This window comes from Cygnus olor, chromosome 10 (assembly GCF_009769625.2).
Source record: "Cygnus olor isolate bCygOlo1 chromosome 10, bCygOlo1.pri.v2, whole genome shotgun sequence".
Classification (NCBI taxonomy): Eukaryota; Metazoa; Chordata; class Aves; order Anseriformes; family Anatidae; genus Cygnus; species Cygnus olor.
The window spans coordinates 22,256,736-22,273,189 of NC_049178.1; the positions used below are offsets into that span (position 1 = coordinate 22,256,736).

Below are 16,454 nucleotides of genomic sequence, written 5' to 3' on the forward strand. Positions count from 1 at the left end.
GAGGTCAGTATCTTTGAAAGCCTGACAACACAATGTGTTTGTGCATGCACAATTCAGATCTGTCAAACTATGTGTACCTATGGACAGCACCCAACACTTATTACAGAGACTTCTGTTTTGGACACTTACTTGAACTATTGCTGTAATAGAACTCTAGAGTTTCAGGCAATCAATGTGCCAACTTAAAATGAGTTCACTCCTCGCAACAGAGAAAACATTTTGGGGCTCACTGGTCCCTGTCCAACACAGTGTCTTGTGCCAGTGCAAACTGGATGCAAAATAAGCATAGCAATTACATTTCTGAGCTGGTGGCATTCAGCACAGCTCTTAATTAATGCTCATTTGCACAGGAAATTCCTGTGACGGACCATTGGTTCAAATAGGACGCAAGAGGATGAAGTTGGGATAAAACACCAGAACAAACAGATTTAATGGAGCTGAAATTGAGGAGGGCCTCTGTGCTTTCATGAGTTGATTTTGATTCCTGCAGGAGAAAAAAACAGCTTGTGAACTAGTTAGATTTGCCTTTCTGTGCCTTCCCCAAATATTACTTACACTATCCTGGTCAGTTCTTATGATACCATCCTTGGTTTGTTAGCCAGGCCCTTCAGTAAGATGAGAGTCCCCAATCCTGTAGATACAGACCACTGTGCCTCCACATGCTTTCTTGGTCCTGTCCTTGTACAATTTTTCTTAAGGGAGTTGCTGGGAAGAACCTGAGTAACAGACTGAAGACAAGGACATGAAATAACCAGGTGATTATAATGGACTGATAGATTACGTTCAGATTAAGCCTTAGTTCTTCAATCTCCAGTCTCTGTAGAAACTAACCCTGCCTGACTGCTGGGATACCATTCCAGAAACAGCAGCAGGCATCAGCTATACTGCTGGAGATGGTGACTAAAGGCCATGAGCTACCCTGGGAGTTTGTTACAGAGAAAGACACAGCTCAGGAGGGTAGATTGGGTTAGAATGATGAAAAGCCTTTGCTGATCTGACCTAGAAAAATGTTCCTTTTAATTCAGCATCAACTCTCATGGAGGCCTTATAGCAACAACCATGAGCTTGTTTTGTGGCTGTCATCCTCCTGAAATCTGTTTCCTTTTATATTCAGAAGCCAATTTCATTCACTTTCGCATATGTAGGAGACGTGTCTGCAACACAGATGTCTCCTCACATGCATGCAATATAATTCAGTTCTGCAGTGCTCTCACAATGAGAGGATTATTATTTTTGTATGTACAAATGGATGTGTGGGGATAGGGTTTGGAATGATTCTGGGCAAAAGGAGAAAAAATGACATTTTTAGTGGTCATAAACAATCTCCAATGTGTTGCAAGGGTTTCTTGTAATGTTTGGATGCCAGACAGCTCAAAGTACACTCAGCACAGGCCTGCTTGGCCATCACTTGCAGCAAACCTTCTGGCTTCAGTGTTAGACAAGGAAGTTTTCAAGTTGTTTGACTCCCAGCTTTGTAGAGCAAGTGACTCTTGCTCAAAGCTTAGACCATATCCCCTGCAGTGTGGGTGAGCTTGGTAGAGTACGCCCCATTTAGTTTAGTGCCATCTGTCTTTACGGTATCAAGTGGTTCACAAACAAGTTGGACCATGGTCCAGGGAAGATCCCATTGTCACATGCCCCATGGGTAATGGGAGGTGTAAGACAACACCAGCCCAGGACATGGTAGGAGGTGGCTCTGCAGTGAAGGACCTGGGGTCTTGGTGAACACCAAGCTGAACCCGGGGGAGCAGTGAGTCCTTGCCGCTAAGAAAGGTAATGGTATTCTCGGCTGCATTGGGCTGCATTTGCTGTCTTTCCAGCAGCTCGAGGGAGGTGATCCTTCCCCTCTACTCAGCATTCATGAGGCTGCAGCTGGAGCACCATGTCCAGTTCTGGGTCCCTCAGTACAAGAGGGACATGGACATACTAGGAAGAGTCCAACATAGGTCCAGAAAGATGATGAAGACACCGGAGCACCTCTCCTATGTGGAGAGGCCAAGAGAGCTGAGACTGCTCAGCCTGCAGAAAAGGAGGCTCAGGGGGATCTTATCAAGGTCAATAAATACCGGTGCTGGCATTGTTCCTTCCCAGGTGCAGGACTTTGCACAGGGAAGCCGGCTTTAGTTACAGGGGAGCTGGACTCAGCCAGCACAGCCAGCTGAACTGGAAACAGAGTTTCTGTTCAGTCTTGTAGCTGCACAGACAAAAGCAAGGGAAAAAAAAATACCCAGTAGCCAGGGCCCTGCAAAGGGTTGCAATACAGCTGTTGTTACAACCAGGCAGAGTATTGCCCTCCAAAGTCCTCTCCTTCCTTTCGTCTTTGGATGGAGCATACAGATGATGCCACTGGTGCTCTGGGGCCAGCAGGCCCAGGACAGGCCTTGCCAAGGGACGCACTGGCCTGCTCTGGGCCATCCTGGATGACACTTGCCAGACAGGCACTTCTGGCAATAAATACTTGGACGAGTGCCAACCTTCTGGAGCCAGAATTTCTTTCTGGGTTCTGTCTTATGGAAGGAAACCTGGGCAGCCCTGCCAGGGGTGGAAGAAATACTGCAACTGATGTGGTGATGGATGGGGCTGGGCTTGAAGGTTTCTTCCCACACGGTTTGACCACACTCTACGACACCTACTCTGTAGTAGCAATTAGTGCAGTTATCCCAAAGTCTTTAACTGGCTGACACCACAATATCTGAGTTTCTCTTCCTCACTCTTTTCTCCGTTATTCCCTTGTTTGGCAGATACCACTTGAAAAACCCTGGTAAGACACAGGTCTTCAGAAAATAAATGACCTCCTAATGACTTCAGTGGCTTCTTTTCCACAGTCAGGCTACTCTGAGCTGTGGTCTTGTCAGATTTGCTAGGTTGAACAAGGAAAAGCAGTGATACTTGGACTGAAGATGTCTAGGAAAATACATGCTGGATGACTGAGCACCTGACACTTCCCTTAGAGTCAAGCCAAACTCAGTGCCTTGTTCAAATGGCAGGAGGAAGCACTTCTGGCTTGAATTCCTGCCTTTCACATGGGAAAGTAAATCAAAGTCTCTGTTGCTTACAGATAAGAAAGAGGCCCCGAAAATTCATACGTATGTTCTTCTTCTGTGACTTACCTGCTATTATTTCAACCGGACTTTGCCTTCTGGATTCGTCAGTCTATTTTTTCTTTTCTGCTATCAGGCATGTGACCGGTCAAAATCAGTGTCTGTGCTGTAGGGGCTTATATGAGGATGGGTATGAACTGTTGCATAGGCACCAACCTTTTTTATGCATGCAGCAAATATAGTTTCATGCAAAATGTTACATGCAAAAAGAATAATTCAAATAACTCGTGTATGCAAGCAAAAAATTTGGCATGTAAATTTATACAACAAGGTAGTGCATAATGAAAGACAGGAGAATAATTTTAAACCTGTTCAGGTTAAATAAGTTGCTGCTCTCTCACAGATTCTACCCACAGCACCATTTTCTCAAGAGCAGGAATAGACTGCATCCCTTCTTTGAAAATCAGAAATAAAGTAGAACACTGAGCCTTGCCTGAAAATACAACAGCAACTGCTTTGGCATATCTTTTAACCTTCCATTGGCATGCTCTGACACAAATGTCAGCAGTCATAACAATGTTCCTTTTGTTATCATGACAGAAATATAAAGTGCTGAGCTGCAAAGCACACCATTGAAAAAAAAAAGGGGGGGGGGGGGGGGGAGTTATCCTGCAGGGCTTAACTGAAAGCAGGCCATCAACTTGAAAGTATAGAAGGCATGACAGGGATCAGGAGTTCGATAAGAGGATTTTTACAAATACACACGTGATTTCAGTGCTTTCATAGCAAAATGACACCTGTTAATTGGGTAAATCTGGAAAGACTGGATAACGTAGGAGGTAAGTTTCTCCGAGACTGTTCCACTGGAAACTAGGAGACAGGAAGACCCAAATACCAATTCAGAGAGAGACTAGGTCATCTCAGATCAGTGCTTAGGGCAGTACTGGATCCTAGGAAAGGCCTCCTGGAGGAAGTTAGGACTCTGTTTAAGATGTGGACTTTGAACATACTCAGTAGACTTAGATGTCTCACAGGTCAGATACCAAATGCTGTGGGCAATCTGGATTCAGACTGAATGAGATTTAATTTTGCTACTATTTACTCTTCTAATTCATAGCCATGCAAAACAACCTTCCGGAAGGGAGTTTTGTTTGCTTTCAAGGATGAAATGTCAGGTACAACAAGGATCTTCTTAGACCACATACTTATCTAGATTCTTTGTAGCCTATGATTTCAAATGCTATTAGGGATTCTGGATGGCTCCATTTTAGGGTTTACAATATGAAACAGCCTTTAGGAATTTGTTTTGTAGAAGGTAAAGACTCGGGATTTTCTAACACGAAGGCTTTTTATGGCATCATGGGTTAAGGAAAACAAAACTGCAGGGTAAAATCAGCAATGCCAATCAGTTTATGAATGAAGACATGCATTTGCTCAAAATACTACTGTGAGCATGAGCATCCACTGGAATGGCTTCAAAGCTAGCTTAGACCTCTGATGGGAACCAGAGGTACAATAAACCAGCATGGACCACAGGATTAGAAGGGAGATATGAAGCAAGGCTACCTTCATCTAGGTTACCTGTACCAGTGATATCAGGCCAAAATTACCTATGTAGCAGTGTCAGAAACACCAAATTTGGGTACAGATGTAACAGATTTGGAACCAATGAGGAAAAAGTAATTAAGAGTGGGTTGTTCATTTGGGAGGAGTTTGGGCAGAGCACATGCTCCAGCATTTGACATGGTACATACCCCACCATGCAGCAGGCTGTGCTGTTGAGGGACTGACAGCACCAGCGATGGCACTGGGAAACACCTGTGTTTGGGCCGGGTACTATGTTGGGTGGGACATATTTTTCCCCACAGACACCCATTTAACCTCTATTGCCTTGCCCTCCCATGGAGGGCCTGTCCTCAGAACAGGCACCTTAGTGATATATGCTGCAACACTGCACATGGGGAAAAGGCACCCAGCACTTTGGTACTCCTTGCTTTGAAAGGCACTTGCTTTTAAAAGGTACTCCTTGCTTTGAAACTTCTCAACAAAGAAGAAAACTCTGCAGAAAATAATGGAGCACACTGGGACAACATCAAGTGTGTTTCATGCTCCAGGGACTGCAGGGCATGCTGCAAATGCTGTAAATTAAGCCTGATTTCCACGTGGCTTTGCATGTGCAGAAAGCACTGGGGAGAGGGGAGCCAAGAAGTGCATCTATCTCCCTTGAATTGGGTGGCCCTTACGTAGCATGTAAACTCTGTAAGCACTGGCTAACACATCCTGCTAGGATGTGCTGTAGGTGCTCCCTGTGGTGCATAATGATGCCCTCTTCATTACCTCTTGGATTTATTACCCGTAAATCACTAAGGCAGAAGCAAGATTTCTGAAGCAAAGACTACCTAGTGGGAAGACCCTCCCTTGGAGAGAAAGAAAAAGTGACGCTGGATGCGAGAGCAGCATCTTTCCCAGGAGGCAGGATGCAGTGAGTGCTGCGCTTTTCCACAGACTCCCTTCAACATGCACCTTCACCAGCCAAAACCCAGATGAACCCTTCACAGTCTGATGTGCCTTTGAAGCTGAGAGACCCTTAAGAGGGCAAAGCATGAAGCCAAAGCATTTTACAGATATCAGTTAAGCCTTTTACTCATTACTTCAACAGAAGTAACGAGAGAGAGAGGGAAAACTTTCTACTGATGGATGTACATCCCAACAAGTGCTCTGTATCCTGCCTGCTCTGTTTTGTACTGGGCTGATGCAGAGGAGGTGGCTGTTATGACTTGATTTTGCCTGGCTCAGTCTCCGCATGAGAAATCTGGGGACACTTTCCACACCGGCTCTTTCCATTTCACCCAGACAGAAGCTGTCTCTCTCAGAGTGTTCACTTAGAAAGGGTTACAGAAGTATGAAGAAGCTGAAGGAATCAAAAATTAATCAAAATTTGTAAAGATGTTTGTATGTGTGGTAAAGTAATTAAAGATCAAAGGGGAATCTCTTCTGCAAAATATTAGTTTAAGAGATTTACATCCTATTTCCCCTCTTGTGTTTAGCAATGACTAACATCTAGGAGGCGTGTGATACCCCCATGATAAACAAAGTCCCAGTTAGGGTAATTAGAGAAAGACTGCAAGTCATCAGTTAAACAAAAGCCCAGTGAAATCATGTTGCTTTGCAACAGAATGAAAATTTTGTGAGCTGCAGCATAAAAAAGATGGAATACAAAACAGAATGTGCACTGATAAAATAGTCACCACTGGAAGAAATTTGAGAGGGGTAGAATTTAAACCTTGTTTTTCTCAGAAGCCAGCTACTGGAATGAGAGAAAATTCCCTTATAAAACAATGGAGTAAATTTTATTAAAACTGTCAAATTACAAAAGGCTAGAAGGATTTTACAGCCAAGAATCAGCAGGCAGTAAAGTGCTTCAAGGGAAATCTTTTCAGGCTAAATCCCAGAAGTCCAAGAATGGTAACAGAGATTTGCTATGAAATTCCTCAGGAGTGGTTCCTCATCAGGGACTCGCTTAGTCCTAGGTACATGTATGAACAGCTTACAAAATCCCAAATCAGAAATTGTTCTTGCACTGACGTGCATAGAGCCACGCCACATTACTGTACTAGTGAGACAGCGGTTTATATTTCAACAATGAGTTCAAACCAAGCTCCAGGTATCGTAACACTTCTGTGTTTCAGGCTGGGCTGAGCATTCCATCAAAAATCCATGAGTGCTCACAAGGCATCTGCAGGCAACAGTGAGAATGAGGTGCACCCAGCTACAACACCAGCATGAAAGTAAAATGTGTGCTGCAAAATGTGAAGCACTTACTGTACTGCAGTGAGATTCCTTCACTGTGTTGTAAGCAAACAGACTTCCAATAAACTCTGCTTCCTGGCTTGCTTCCATAGATCTCAAAGTCAGCAGCTACCTTCAGTTGCAGAAAGCATTCTCTCAAGGTCTCCTTCACTCTTGTTCCTCATGGCTCACACACCAGAGCACAGCCTCCCAAAGAGCAGGAGAAAACAACAACCCCTTCATTGCCAAACAGACTCTTGGCTCCAGCCTCTACGTCTAAGGAGCAGAAAGGGACAGTGATGCCAAGTTGGCTCTGAATGACTACTACGGCTTGAAATGTCTTTAAAAGGTACAACCCATACAGTTTCAGTACATCAGAAACACTCCCAAGCTGGGATGTATTAGAGCAATAGAGTATCCCCAGTTGGGTATTAAAGGGTCTACAATTTGATTTCTGGCTCTTGTGACTAAATTGTTGCAGCTTTGCTCTTGTGTTGCAGAAATACTAGGGAGCCTTCAATGAAATTACAGCTTGTTATAACTTGAAGGGTGCACTTTACTCTCAGGATAATAGTGTAATGCAATAATGTGACGAAAAATAATGCACTTTCATTTGCAAAGTGCTCTGTCTATTGTAAGTGCTCCAATCCAGCCTAGGAAGTTAATAAAGCAAAAATAATTAATGCAAATAGTAATAAAAAAATAAGCCTTTTCCACATGCCATTTCCAAACAAGTCAGCCTCATATCAATGCTATTGAGCTAGATAAATATGACCAACCTTCTCTGCAGACAAGATGCTGTATTAAAAAAATGTGGTATTGAGCTGAAGGGAAGTTTGAGTTTTTCACAAAGACTAATAATACCTGTGGCTCATGGATGTGCAGAACATCATCCACTTGCCATTCACTAAAGAGGCAGAGAGGGTAGCAAATAATCAGCTAAATACCTAGAAAGACTGCGGAATTTTTCAAGGAAGTTATTCTGTGTTTTTCCATTAGAGGATGTCAACAGAGCAATGAGTCACTGGACTAGTTTCTCTGGCTTCAACAGAGTTACAACAACAGATTGATGAACTGTTGGGCTAAAATCACTATTGGCCCCACAGAATGAGGAGGATAGTTTATTTCTGCATTACAACATTCTTTTACAGATCAGTAGGCATGAGAGAGGGGGGGAGATAAAGGAATTTCTCTTTTAATGTTTGTATTTACCAGGGCTTATCCCCTTTTCTTAGCCCTGGTAAAGTTCTACCAAACTGTTAGGCCAGCAGCTTTACAAATAGTTTCCTGAATGGCTCACTTCATTCTCTGGATAGCAGTGTAATGCAACAATACGATGAAAAGTAATACACTTTGATTTCTGAAGTGTTCTGCCTCCTGTAAGCAACCAGAAGCTCCTACACTAAAGGTAAAATCACTAATATCAATGATTAAAAATACGGATCCACTCCGTCTGAGGCTCATCAAACAACTGCAACTACTGCAAATAAAAAAACCCCACCAGTATTACTAACTTCCTGATGCTGGGAGCGCAAACTTTCAAACTACTGAGCAGTTAAAAAAAAGTCCTTTTGCTGCCCCCAGATGACTTTTTTGGGGCCACCTCCAGGTTCAGTAGCTAAGGAAAGTAAAGGCAAAACTCTCATTGATACCTACAACAAGCAAATAGGGACAGGGAATAAGTGAGTGACCAGTACACAAGGCAAAGACGACCAGCAAATGTCCCAAACCACTTTCCCACACGCAGAGCTCAGGCAACATGTAACAGGGTTGGCACATTTCCAGGAATGGGGAAGGAAGGGGACCAGCAAAACACATACGGTACGAGGTAATGGTTCTGGAGTATACAGGTAGCATTATTTCTCTGGGGACACTGGTGAGGAAAGCTTAGGTGTTGGGTTAATAATAAGGAAGTGATGCTCTGAAGGGGTTAATAGCTAGTCACAAAAAGCAATGAAAATGTCCTCTAAGCATGGGATCCAAAGTGTACTGCTCTTGGCTACCTCCAGTGAATGCGTTCCCTATAACAGTCCTGACAGCCACAGAAAAAGGTGGTCTACAGGGCTGGATCATATTTTTGTGCCCATTTCTGGGCACCCCAGGACAAAAGAGATATGGACATACTGGAGAGAGTCCACGGAAGGGCCACAAAGATGATCAAGAGACCGGAGAATCTGTCACGTGAGGAAAGGCTGAGAGAGCTGGGACTGTTCAGCCTGGAGGAGAGGAGGCTGAAGGCAATCTCACTGATTCCCAAAAATATCTGAAAGGAAGGTGCAGAGAGGACAGAGCCAGGCTCTTCTCAGTGGTGTCCAGTGCCATTACAAGAGGCAATGGGCACAAACTGTACATGGTGCTGGGCACCTTGCTCTGGGTGTCCCTGCTGGAGCAGGGGGGTTGGACCAGACGGACTCCAAAGGTCCCTGCCACCCTCAACCAGTCTGTGATTCTGTGATAACTCTTCCTGACTTCCTTTCTGGGATGAAGGCTCTGCTGGTAGCAGTAATAAAAAAAACTACTGTTCCATGCTTCCATCTACATGGGAAAGAGTAAGAATGTTTTTTCCTGTTAATCTTAGCCTGGTTTAAAGACTTGGTTTTCATTCTAGAGCAACGGCAGGTGTGCAGACTAACGTGTTAGTGAGCCATCTTGTTAGAGCTTCTTAGAGAAACCCTGAGCCTCATCTTCTCCAGACTGAGCAGTCCCGGCTTTCTCAGCACTTCCTCACATGTGAGGTACTACAGACCCTTCACCACCTTTGGGGCCCTTTGACAGACTCTCTCCAGTATGTCCACATCTCTCTCGTCCTGAGGAGCCCAGAACTGGACCCAACACTCCCGCTGTGGCCTCTCCAGTGCTGAGCAGAGGGGCAGGATCACATCCCTCGACCTGCTGCCGATACTTTGCCTGACACAGCGCAGGATAACACGAGCCTTCTTTGCGGCAAGGACACGCTGCTGCCCCAGGTTCACCTTGGTGTCTGCCAGGATCCCCAGGTCTTTTTCTGCAGAGCTGCTTTCCAGCTGTTCAGCCCCCATCATTTACTAGCGAATGGGGCTGTTCTTCCCCAGGTGCAGAACTTTGCAGTTCTCCTTGTTGAGGTGCCTGTCAGCTCATTTTTCCAGGCTGGATGGCAGCACAACCCTGTGGCGTACCAGCCGCTTCCCCCAGTTTTGTGTCATCTGCAAACTTGCTGTTTGCCTCCCTGGTCACCTGGCACCCTGCCAACTAGCCCTGTTTCTGCCTACAACACTGCAGGAAATCTCATGCCTTTCTCACTCTGTTTCAGAATTTCCTGATTTTTCAAAGGCCAGCCAAGTCCAAACTCCGCAAAATCTGCGTAGAATACCAAGAGTTGATAGAGCACTTCTCATGTCGGTGGATCCACTCCCAACTGAATCGCATTACACCAGTCAAGGTAGGGGGTGAGTGCTTCCCAAATTTCCAGGCATAGGGAGCTTGAAGCTCAGAGGACAGGGGCCCAGTCCAGCACAATGTTCAGCATCACGGCTCCCCAGAGGGAACACATCTAGGCCCTGCTGCTGATCTGAACTACACCTCGCTGTGTATGCCTGTACATTTCCTCTTATTTCTTGAAGAGATTACTGATGATTCCCAACGGTCTTCAGAGAACTAGGATAAAACTCTGGACATTTTTGTTTCCCCTTGGTGAGGCATAGCTGCTGCAAGAGGAGCGCGAGCGTAACAAACCGATCCCGTGCATTCTTCTCGTTTTTAAGCCAGCAGTGCCACCTGCTGTTCCTGCCAGCTCGCTGCAGTTGGGCTGGCGCAGGAGCCCCTCCAGCAGCCCAGCGCCGCCCCAAGCCCCCGGCCGCCCTTGGCAGTGCCCGCCGGCCATTCCCTCCCCTCACAGCCGGGCCTCAGGTGCCGAGGGCAGCCCGGGCACAGCTCCCACCGCCCCGCGGGGCCCTGCAGCCCGGCAGCTCCCCTCGTCCCCCTTCCCCGGCCACCGGGGGTTTCATGCCGCGGCAGCTGGCCGGCTGGCTCGCGGCACCTTGTGCAGCAGCCGCTGGCAGGGGAGCCCCCAGCACCCGTGCTCCAGGTGCGCGCGGGGTCCTCAGGCGTGGTGCACATGGCAAAGCCAAGCCTTGCAGCTGCGTACAAAAGCCGTGGCGCTGGCCTGACCTGCAATACCACCGGTGCTTGGCAGAACAAATTCTACGTGCACTCCATAAATACCTAAAAACCAGACCTGAGGGCTCATTTGGTATTTCAAACTCAGCAGTTCAAAATGAGCTGGTAATGGCCACACAGCAAATGGATGTGTACCCATAACTCCCATCCTCCCATCCAAGTCCAGAATGCACCCAGGAATCAATCCAGGGGTGCAGATGTGCATACTGGTGCATGCTGCACCCTGCGGTTAGCCTGACAACAGGGCAGGCTGTGGACGTGGAGGCTGTGGTTGCCACCTGCTTTGCCAGATTGCTGAATGCAGTAAGGAGAAGCGCAGACCTTTAAGCAGGTTTTAAGCCCAATTTGAAGAGGGCAAGCCTGCCTGCATTGCTGTAACAGTGGTGGTCTGTTCTCTGTCTGGGAGGTCTGTTAGGTGGTTGCACCAAGGGGCAGTACTACCCAGGCCCAGAGGCCCAAAGGTGCTCTGCCCCAATCCCTGCTGCAGTGTAGTGCCATGGCATGTGGTACCATGCAATGCAGTGCAGTGAGGTGCCATGTCGTGCAGTGCCATGCGGTAAAGCGTGGTGCAGTGAGGTATGGTGCTGTGCTGTGCTGTGCTGTGCAAGCAGCATCTGTGTGAGCTCACACAGGAGGGAAGGAGGGGGACGTGGACCAACTTTGCAAATACTTACAAGAAAACTGGACTGTCCAAGCTAAGGTAGCCGGGCAAAGGTGATTCACAGGAACACCGTGGATAAAGCTTCCCTTTGGGCTCTCTCTGTTCTGTCCATCAGGGAGGTGCTGCTGGGAAAACAGGTAGACCCCTCATATCTAGGTGCTTTTCTGCAAGCTGGGTGCCTGTGCAAAGTCTGCCCCAAACACACACATGCTGGAAAATCTCCCACACAAATAAATCCCCAGTGAACAAGGAAAAGTTAAAAAAAGCAAAATGTCTCATTTCTCTGTAGTCATTTTAGTGTCCAGAGAAGCAATGTAACATTTTAGTGTCCATAAGAAGCTCACAATCATGGTTATTAACAGTGAAGTTTACAAGTTGGGTGTGCTGGAAATCCTCTTCTAGCAAGCACAAATCCAGTTACATTTTTAAGTGACAAAGTCCTCCTGCTATAAGCAGACTTTATATAGACCAGCCAACCTCATGCAATCATTGTAATGCCAAGACGACTGACAGTGGTTGATGTAGATAAGCTGTATGTACTTCTGGTACAATTTAATCTCTGATTCCTTAAGAATCATGAATGATGATCATGATGAATCAGTATGACGTCCCATTAAAATTGTGCCATGAGCCACAAGAGTCACACCCTGGTGTAAAGGAACACAAAACCCAGTTACTGAGAATAAGAACAGATATGACGCTCCCCTCCATTGGAATTTAACTGGCTAAATTAGTGTACAATTTCATTTAGTACTTCAGTAACTTTAAGAACTGTTGGAGAAATTTCCTACAGCTTTTCTGAAGTGATCAAATACAGCATCTAAGACTACACAAAATCCAAAGACTTCTTTGACCAAACATCACTGTGTTGTTTCTGGACAGATCCTTAATGCTCCTTCAAGGGTATTAATCTGTGCCCTTGAAGTTCATCAAGAGCAATGCCAACATGTATACAATTCACAGCACTCATGTCAGAAACAAGGTATGCCTCTTCAATTTTCCTTTAGCCTAGAGCTTCCGTCTTTCGATTGGTAATGTGGAACCATTTTTCAACCATTGACAAAATAAAATTGCATTCCTTTGAAAAACAAAGAAGAATCAAAAGACTGGGATATAACTGCTTAGGATATGTCTAAACCACAGACCTCAGGGAACAGACATGCGACTTCATAACTCTTTCTGGCATGACTAGTCTGCTGCAGAGAGATTATTGTACATAGTGGGTTCTATGAAGACAAAAGAAAAAGAGGGTCAGAACAGAACTGCACATACTGACAACTTCCAGGAATAGCAAACACTCAAACTGGGCCTGAAACCTGTATTTCATATCTAGTTTCTAGGCTAAGACTTCATGTTAATCCTTTATTGATTACTACAGAATTGTACCCTGAACAAGTGGGTAGACACTGTTCATGTTTCTGTCCCTAAAGTTCATACTGCTCCTCTGATGCAGTATTCAGCTACATCATAACCGGTGACAATTAATCAAATGTCAACATATGACTCATTAGTCTGAACTCTTTTGAACATCTTGAACAGCACTGCATCATTCAGACTGACTATGTTTGTCCTGGTCTGGGACCACAGGAACTTCATTGCCCGTTCGCAATGTCTTGTTAGTAGCTCTTGCTGTCTAAACAATGTTTTTTCCTGCCTCACACTTCATGTACTGTTATCATAAAGGCTATATATGAAGCTAAACTTCCAGCATTGAAGTACAGACAAGGACAGGTTTGGGTTAGCAAAAATGGGGTCTTATTCAAACCAATTTAGTGCTAAAGTGGATTCAGGAACCATGGAAAGATTCAGGTCAGTTAGAAACCCATAAAGAAAACTCACTATTATTAATTCATGAATACATTTCTGCATCGCTTTTTCCACACAAAGTTCTCTGCAAACTCCACTGAAATACCTAAGGACTTTTTTTCATCCACTAAAATGCAGCTACCACCAGGATACAGCTGAAATGTGGAAACAGTCTTTGAGTTATTCAGGCCACACAAGCTGTTTCAGGAACAGACTGTGAAGTACAAACTTCTATAGAGCATATTCTCTTTGTCTGCAAGAGACTGGTGGGTATAGGCTCTGCTTTGGCTGTACTACGTGAGCTGAATATTCACAATCTCACTAGAAGCACAAATCAGGCTGGGGAAAAAAAAAGAATGAATGCAGGAAGTCCTTTTTTTCTGTCTTCCATTTTAAGTGTGTGTGTAAGAGAGACCAAGGGAATGAGGTTGGCTTGAGAGCAGTGTATGCACACAACATTCCCTGAAGTGTACAGTATCAGTGAACTCAAAGATGGTCTGAAGTGTGCAAATGATGCTGGATTTTGTGATGAATTGAGGTTATGAAGTTCAGATCTGGATGGAAACATCTGAATTTGGCATATTTGAATCCAGAATTAGAATTAAATTCTGCAGACAGGAATGAGGTAACTGTACCTTTCTGTACCTCAGTTTCCTATGTTTCCAAGTAGCAATAAAAAAATTTGCTTTTGTGAAGACAAGATCCTCACATAAAGGCTTTAGAGAAGCACTAGTCATTGTCCCAACAACATAAAAAAGGGCTGATGGTTCAATTTCTAGGCTAAATAAAGTGCTCAGAATCCTCTTTATAAAAGCTACCTGACCATTTGCAACCTCATTCAGTTTCCAGGGCTGCACCAAGATTTAGAGCACTTAACAGGCTATTCAGACTGCTACACAAAGGCTATGTAATATTATGTAGTTCAAACCCAGGGCATTAACCTAAAATTACCTTTGACATACCCCAAATATTTTACTATTGTGGAACTGAGCCTGCAGCAAACTTACACCATAAAAACAGAGGATGGGAACAATGTGTTCGGTCAAGTCCAATTTTTCACCCACAGGTAAAGGGGAAATTCAAATTGTAACTCAGCATGGTACCTTGTGACAGAAGAATGAGCTAAGGTAGGACAAGAAGGCCTAAACTAGATGGAAGCAGGAACATCAGGGACAAAGTAACTCCATGCAAGAGAGCAAAGGTTCCTTTCTGATGAGGTAAGAAAAGCCACAGGATTGATTGTCTTGTAACAATCATGGAATGAGTGTGCTCAGGGGACACTTTTGGTAAACAGAATTTAGTGAACAGAACTGGCACTGGGGGGATGAACCAAAAAGCAGTTAAAGCAATGCCGATGCTCACATGGTCAGTGCTGGTACTAATGCATAAAAGGAACCAGCTAATGCCATGTCTTTGCAGACTCCTCGTAGATCTGCTTATGGCAGATCTGTCCAATGCATTGCTTATTAAATCTTTTTATATTTAAGCACAACATGTTTGATTTGCCTCTAGGGGGAACAACAAAAATTCCCCAACACTGGTACGTCATCTAATACAGATCCACTTGCAATTTTTTTGAAGTATACCTTAAAATGTAAGTGCTTACAACTAGATTAATTAATCACCAATTTATGGTGATTAATTTATTCATCACATCTGAGACACTTGTCCAAGGTCCAAAACTAGAGTAGGATACCAGCATAATTAATCAAGATTGGGAGTCTCCCTTATCAAACTGTATTGACCTGTTTAATAATTAATCCACACTGTTAAAACACTTGTGCTGAAGTGTGTGAAGGATGAGAATTAAGGTATGAGTTTCACTGCTATAGTCATTTTTGTCATGACCTCATCATGGGAGATAAACCACGTGTTTTGTTGTGTTTTTTTTCCCATGTTTTCATTAGAAGTACTTTACTAGCATAGGATAGTAATATAGACAGAGTAATTTTGTAATATAGACAGAGAACTTCTTGTGGATGGCACAAATTTACGTAAACAGCTACCTTAGACCTGAATAAAATGCGGTACATTGTGAGTGCTCCAGAGGTGTCTGTCCGTGCAGGGAGGCCAGGTGGAGATCAGCCTCTTGGACCCCAGGAAGCCTCTGGAGCTGCGCAGAAGTCTGTCATGCAGGCACCGCATCAGAATCCAGCTCCCACCTCAGTACTGGGGTACAGTACCACAGGCCCAGCCAAAGCTGCCCAAATGCAACTGCCAAGCTTACAGGGCTGAAGGAGGTCCAGGCCCTGCAGGGCTGTGCCGTGCAGAGGACAGCGAAGTGAATCAGACAGGCGAGTGAGGCTGTGAAGTGTACATTACCCACTCACATTGTGTGGCTCATTTTCAGCAGGGCTTAATCTAGTCTTTGTGTCTGCATGCAGGCGAAACATATTTAGAACAATAGCTGGGCATAATTTGAATGGGTCACTGTGCTGTGTATTTCCTTGGCAGATAAAGTCTCAGTGGTATTTCCAACCTCTTAAATTAAATTCTATTTCTCCCCAAAGAATGACAGAAGTAGCTGGGTATAGTTGTGTTTGATACCATGAGGTGAAGGGACGGACACCAGAAAACTACAGGGCCTCTTCCTGAATGAAGCCAGAAATCCCATGTGCATGCATCAAAACAATGCAGACAAAAAATCCAGGGTACATTGGTGTATACATATGATCAGACAAAGTGCTGTCAGATTGGATTTCTGACAGACATCCTTTCTCTCAGAGCACAATCTTTGTGTGGCCTCTTTCAGGCTCCAAGCTATGATCTAAAAACACAATTTTTCTTTCATGTGGTGATGACTGAGAAGGTATGGGGCAAAGTGCATTTTTGTATTTAAAATAATTTCCGTAAAGCTTTTTTTCTGCACTACCATTATAAACTTAGAAATTTACATTTCTAGGGCAGATCCAAATATTCCTTTGACTCCAAACGTGTAAAGTGTGCTAAAACCATTGAAGCTGGTGGGAGGGATCAGCAGTTAACTAGCATAAACTTTCATG

At 44.6% G+C, this 16,454-nt stretch overlaps 1 protein-coding gene across 44 annotated transcripts in view; it reads right to left on the reverse strand.

Annotated features, from left to right (window-relative positions):
* LOC121075289 overlaps nt 1-16,454 on the reverse strand; it is a 57,450-nt gene that overhangs the window by 1,316 nt on the left and 39,680 nt on the right. For 20 of the 44 annotated variants that reach the window (XR_005822870.1, XR_005822869.1, XR_005822875.1 and 17 more), the window contains 2 exons: nt 11,660-11,768; nt 556-728 (listed from right to left, as the gene is read on the reverse strand). Coding sequence is in view for 13 of the 44 variants with exons in the window: in XM_040568372.1 (XP_040424306.1) it covers nt 694-728; nt 11,660-11,768 (144 nt within the window). In the remaining 31 variants the exon portion in view is untranslated. Of the gene's footprint in view, nt 1-129; nt 485-555; nt 729-3,110; nt 3,217-6,863; nt 7,107-7,140; nt 7,484-11,659; nt 11,772-12,791; nt 12,873-16,454 lie in introns of those variants that run through there. The other 24 variants (XR_005822879.1, XR_005822856.1, XR_005822878.1 and 21 more) reach the window with 12 other exon arrangements.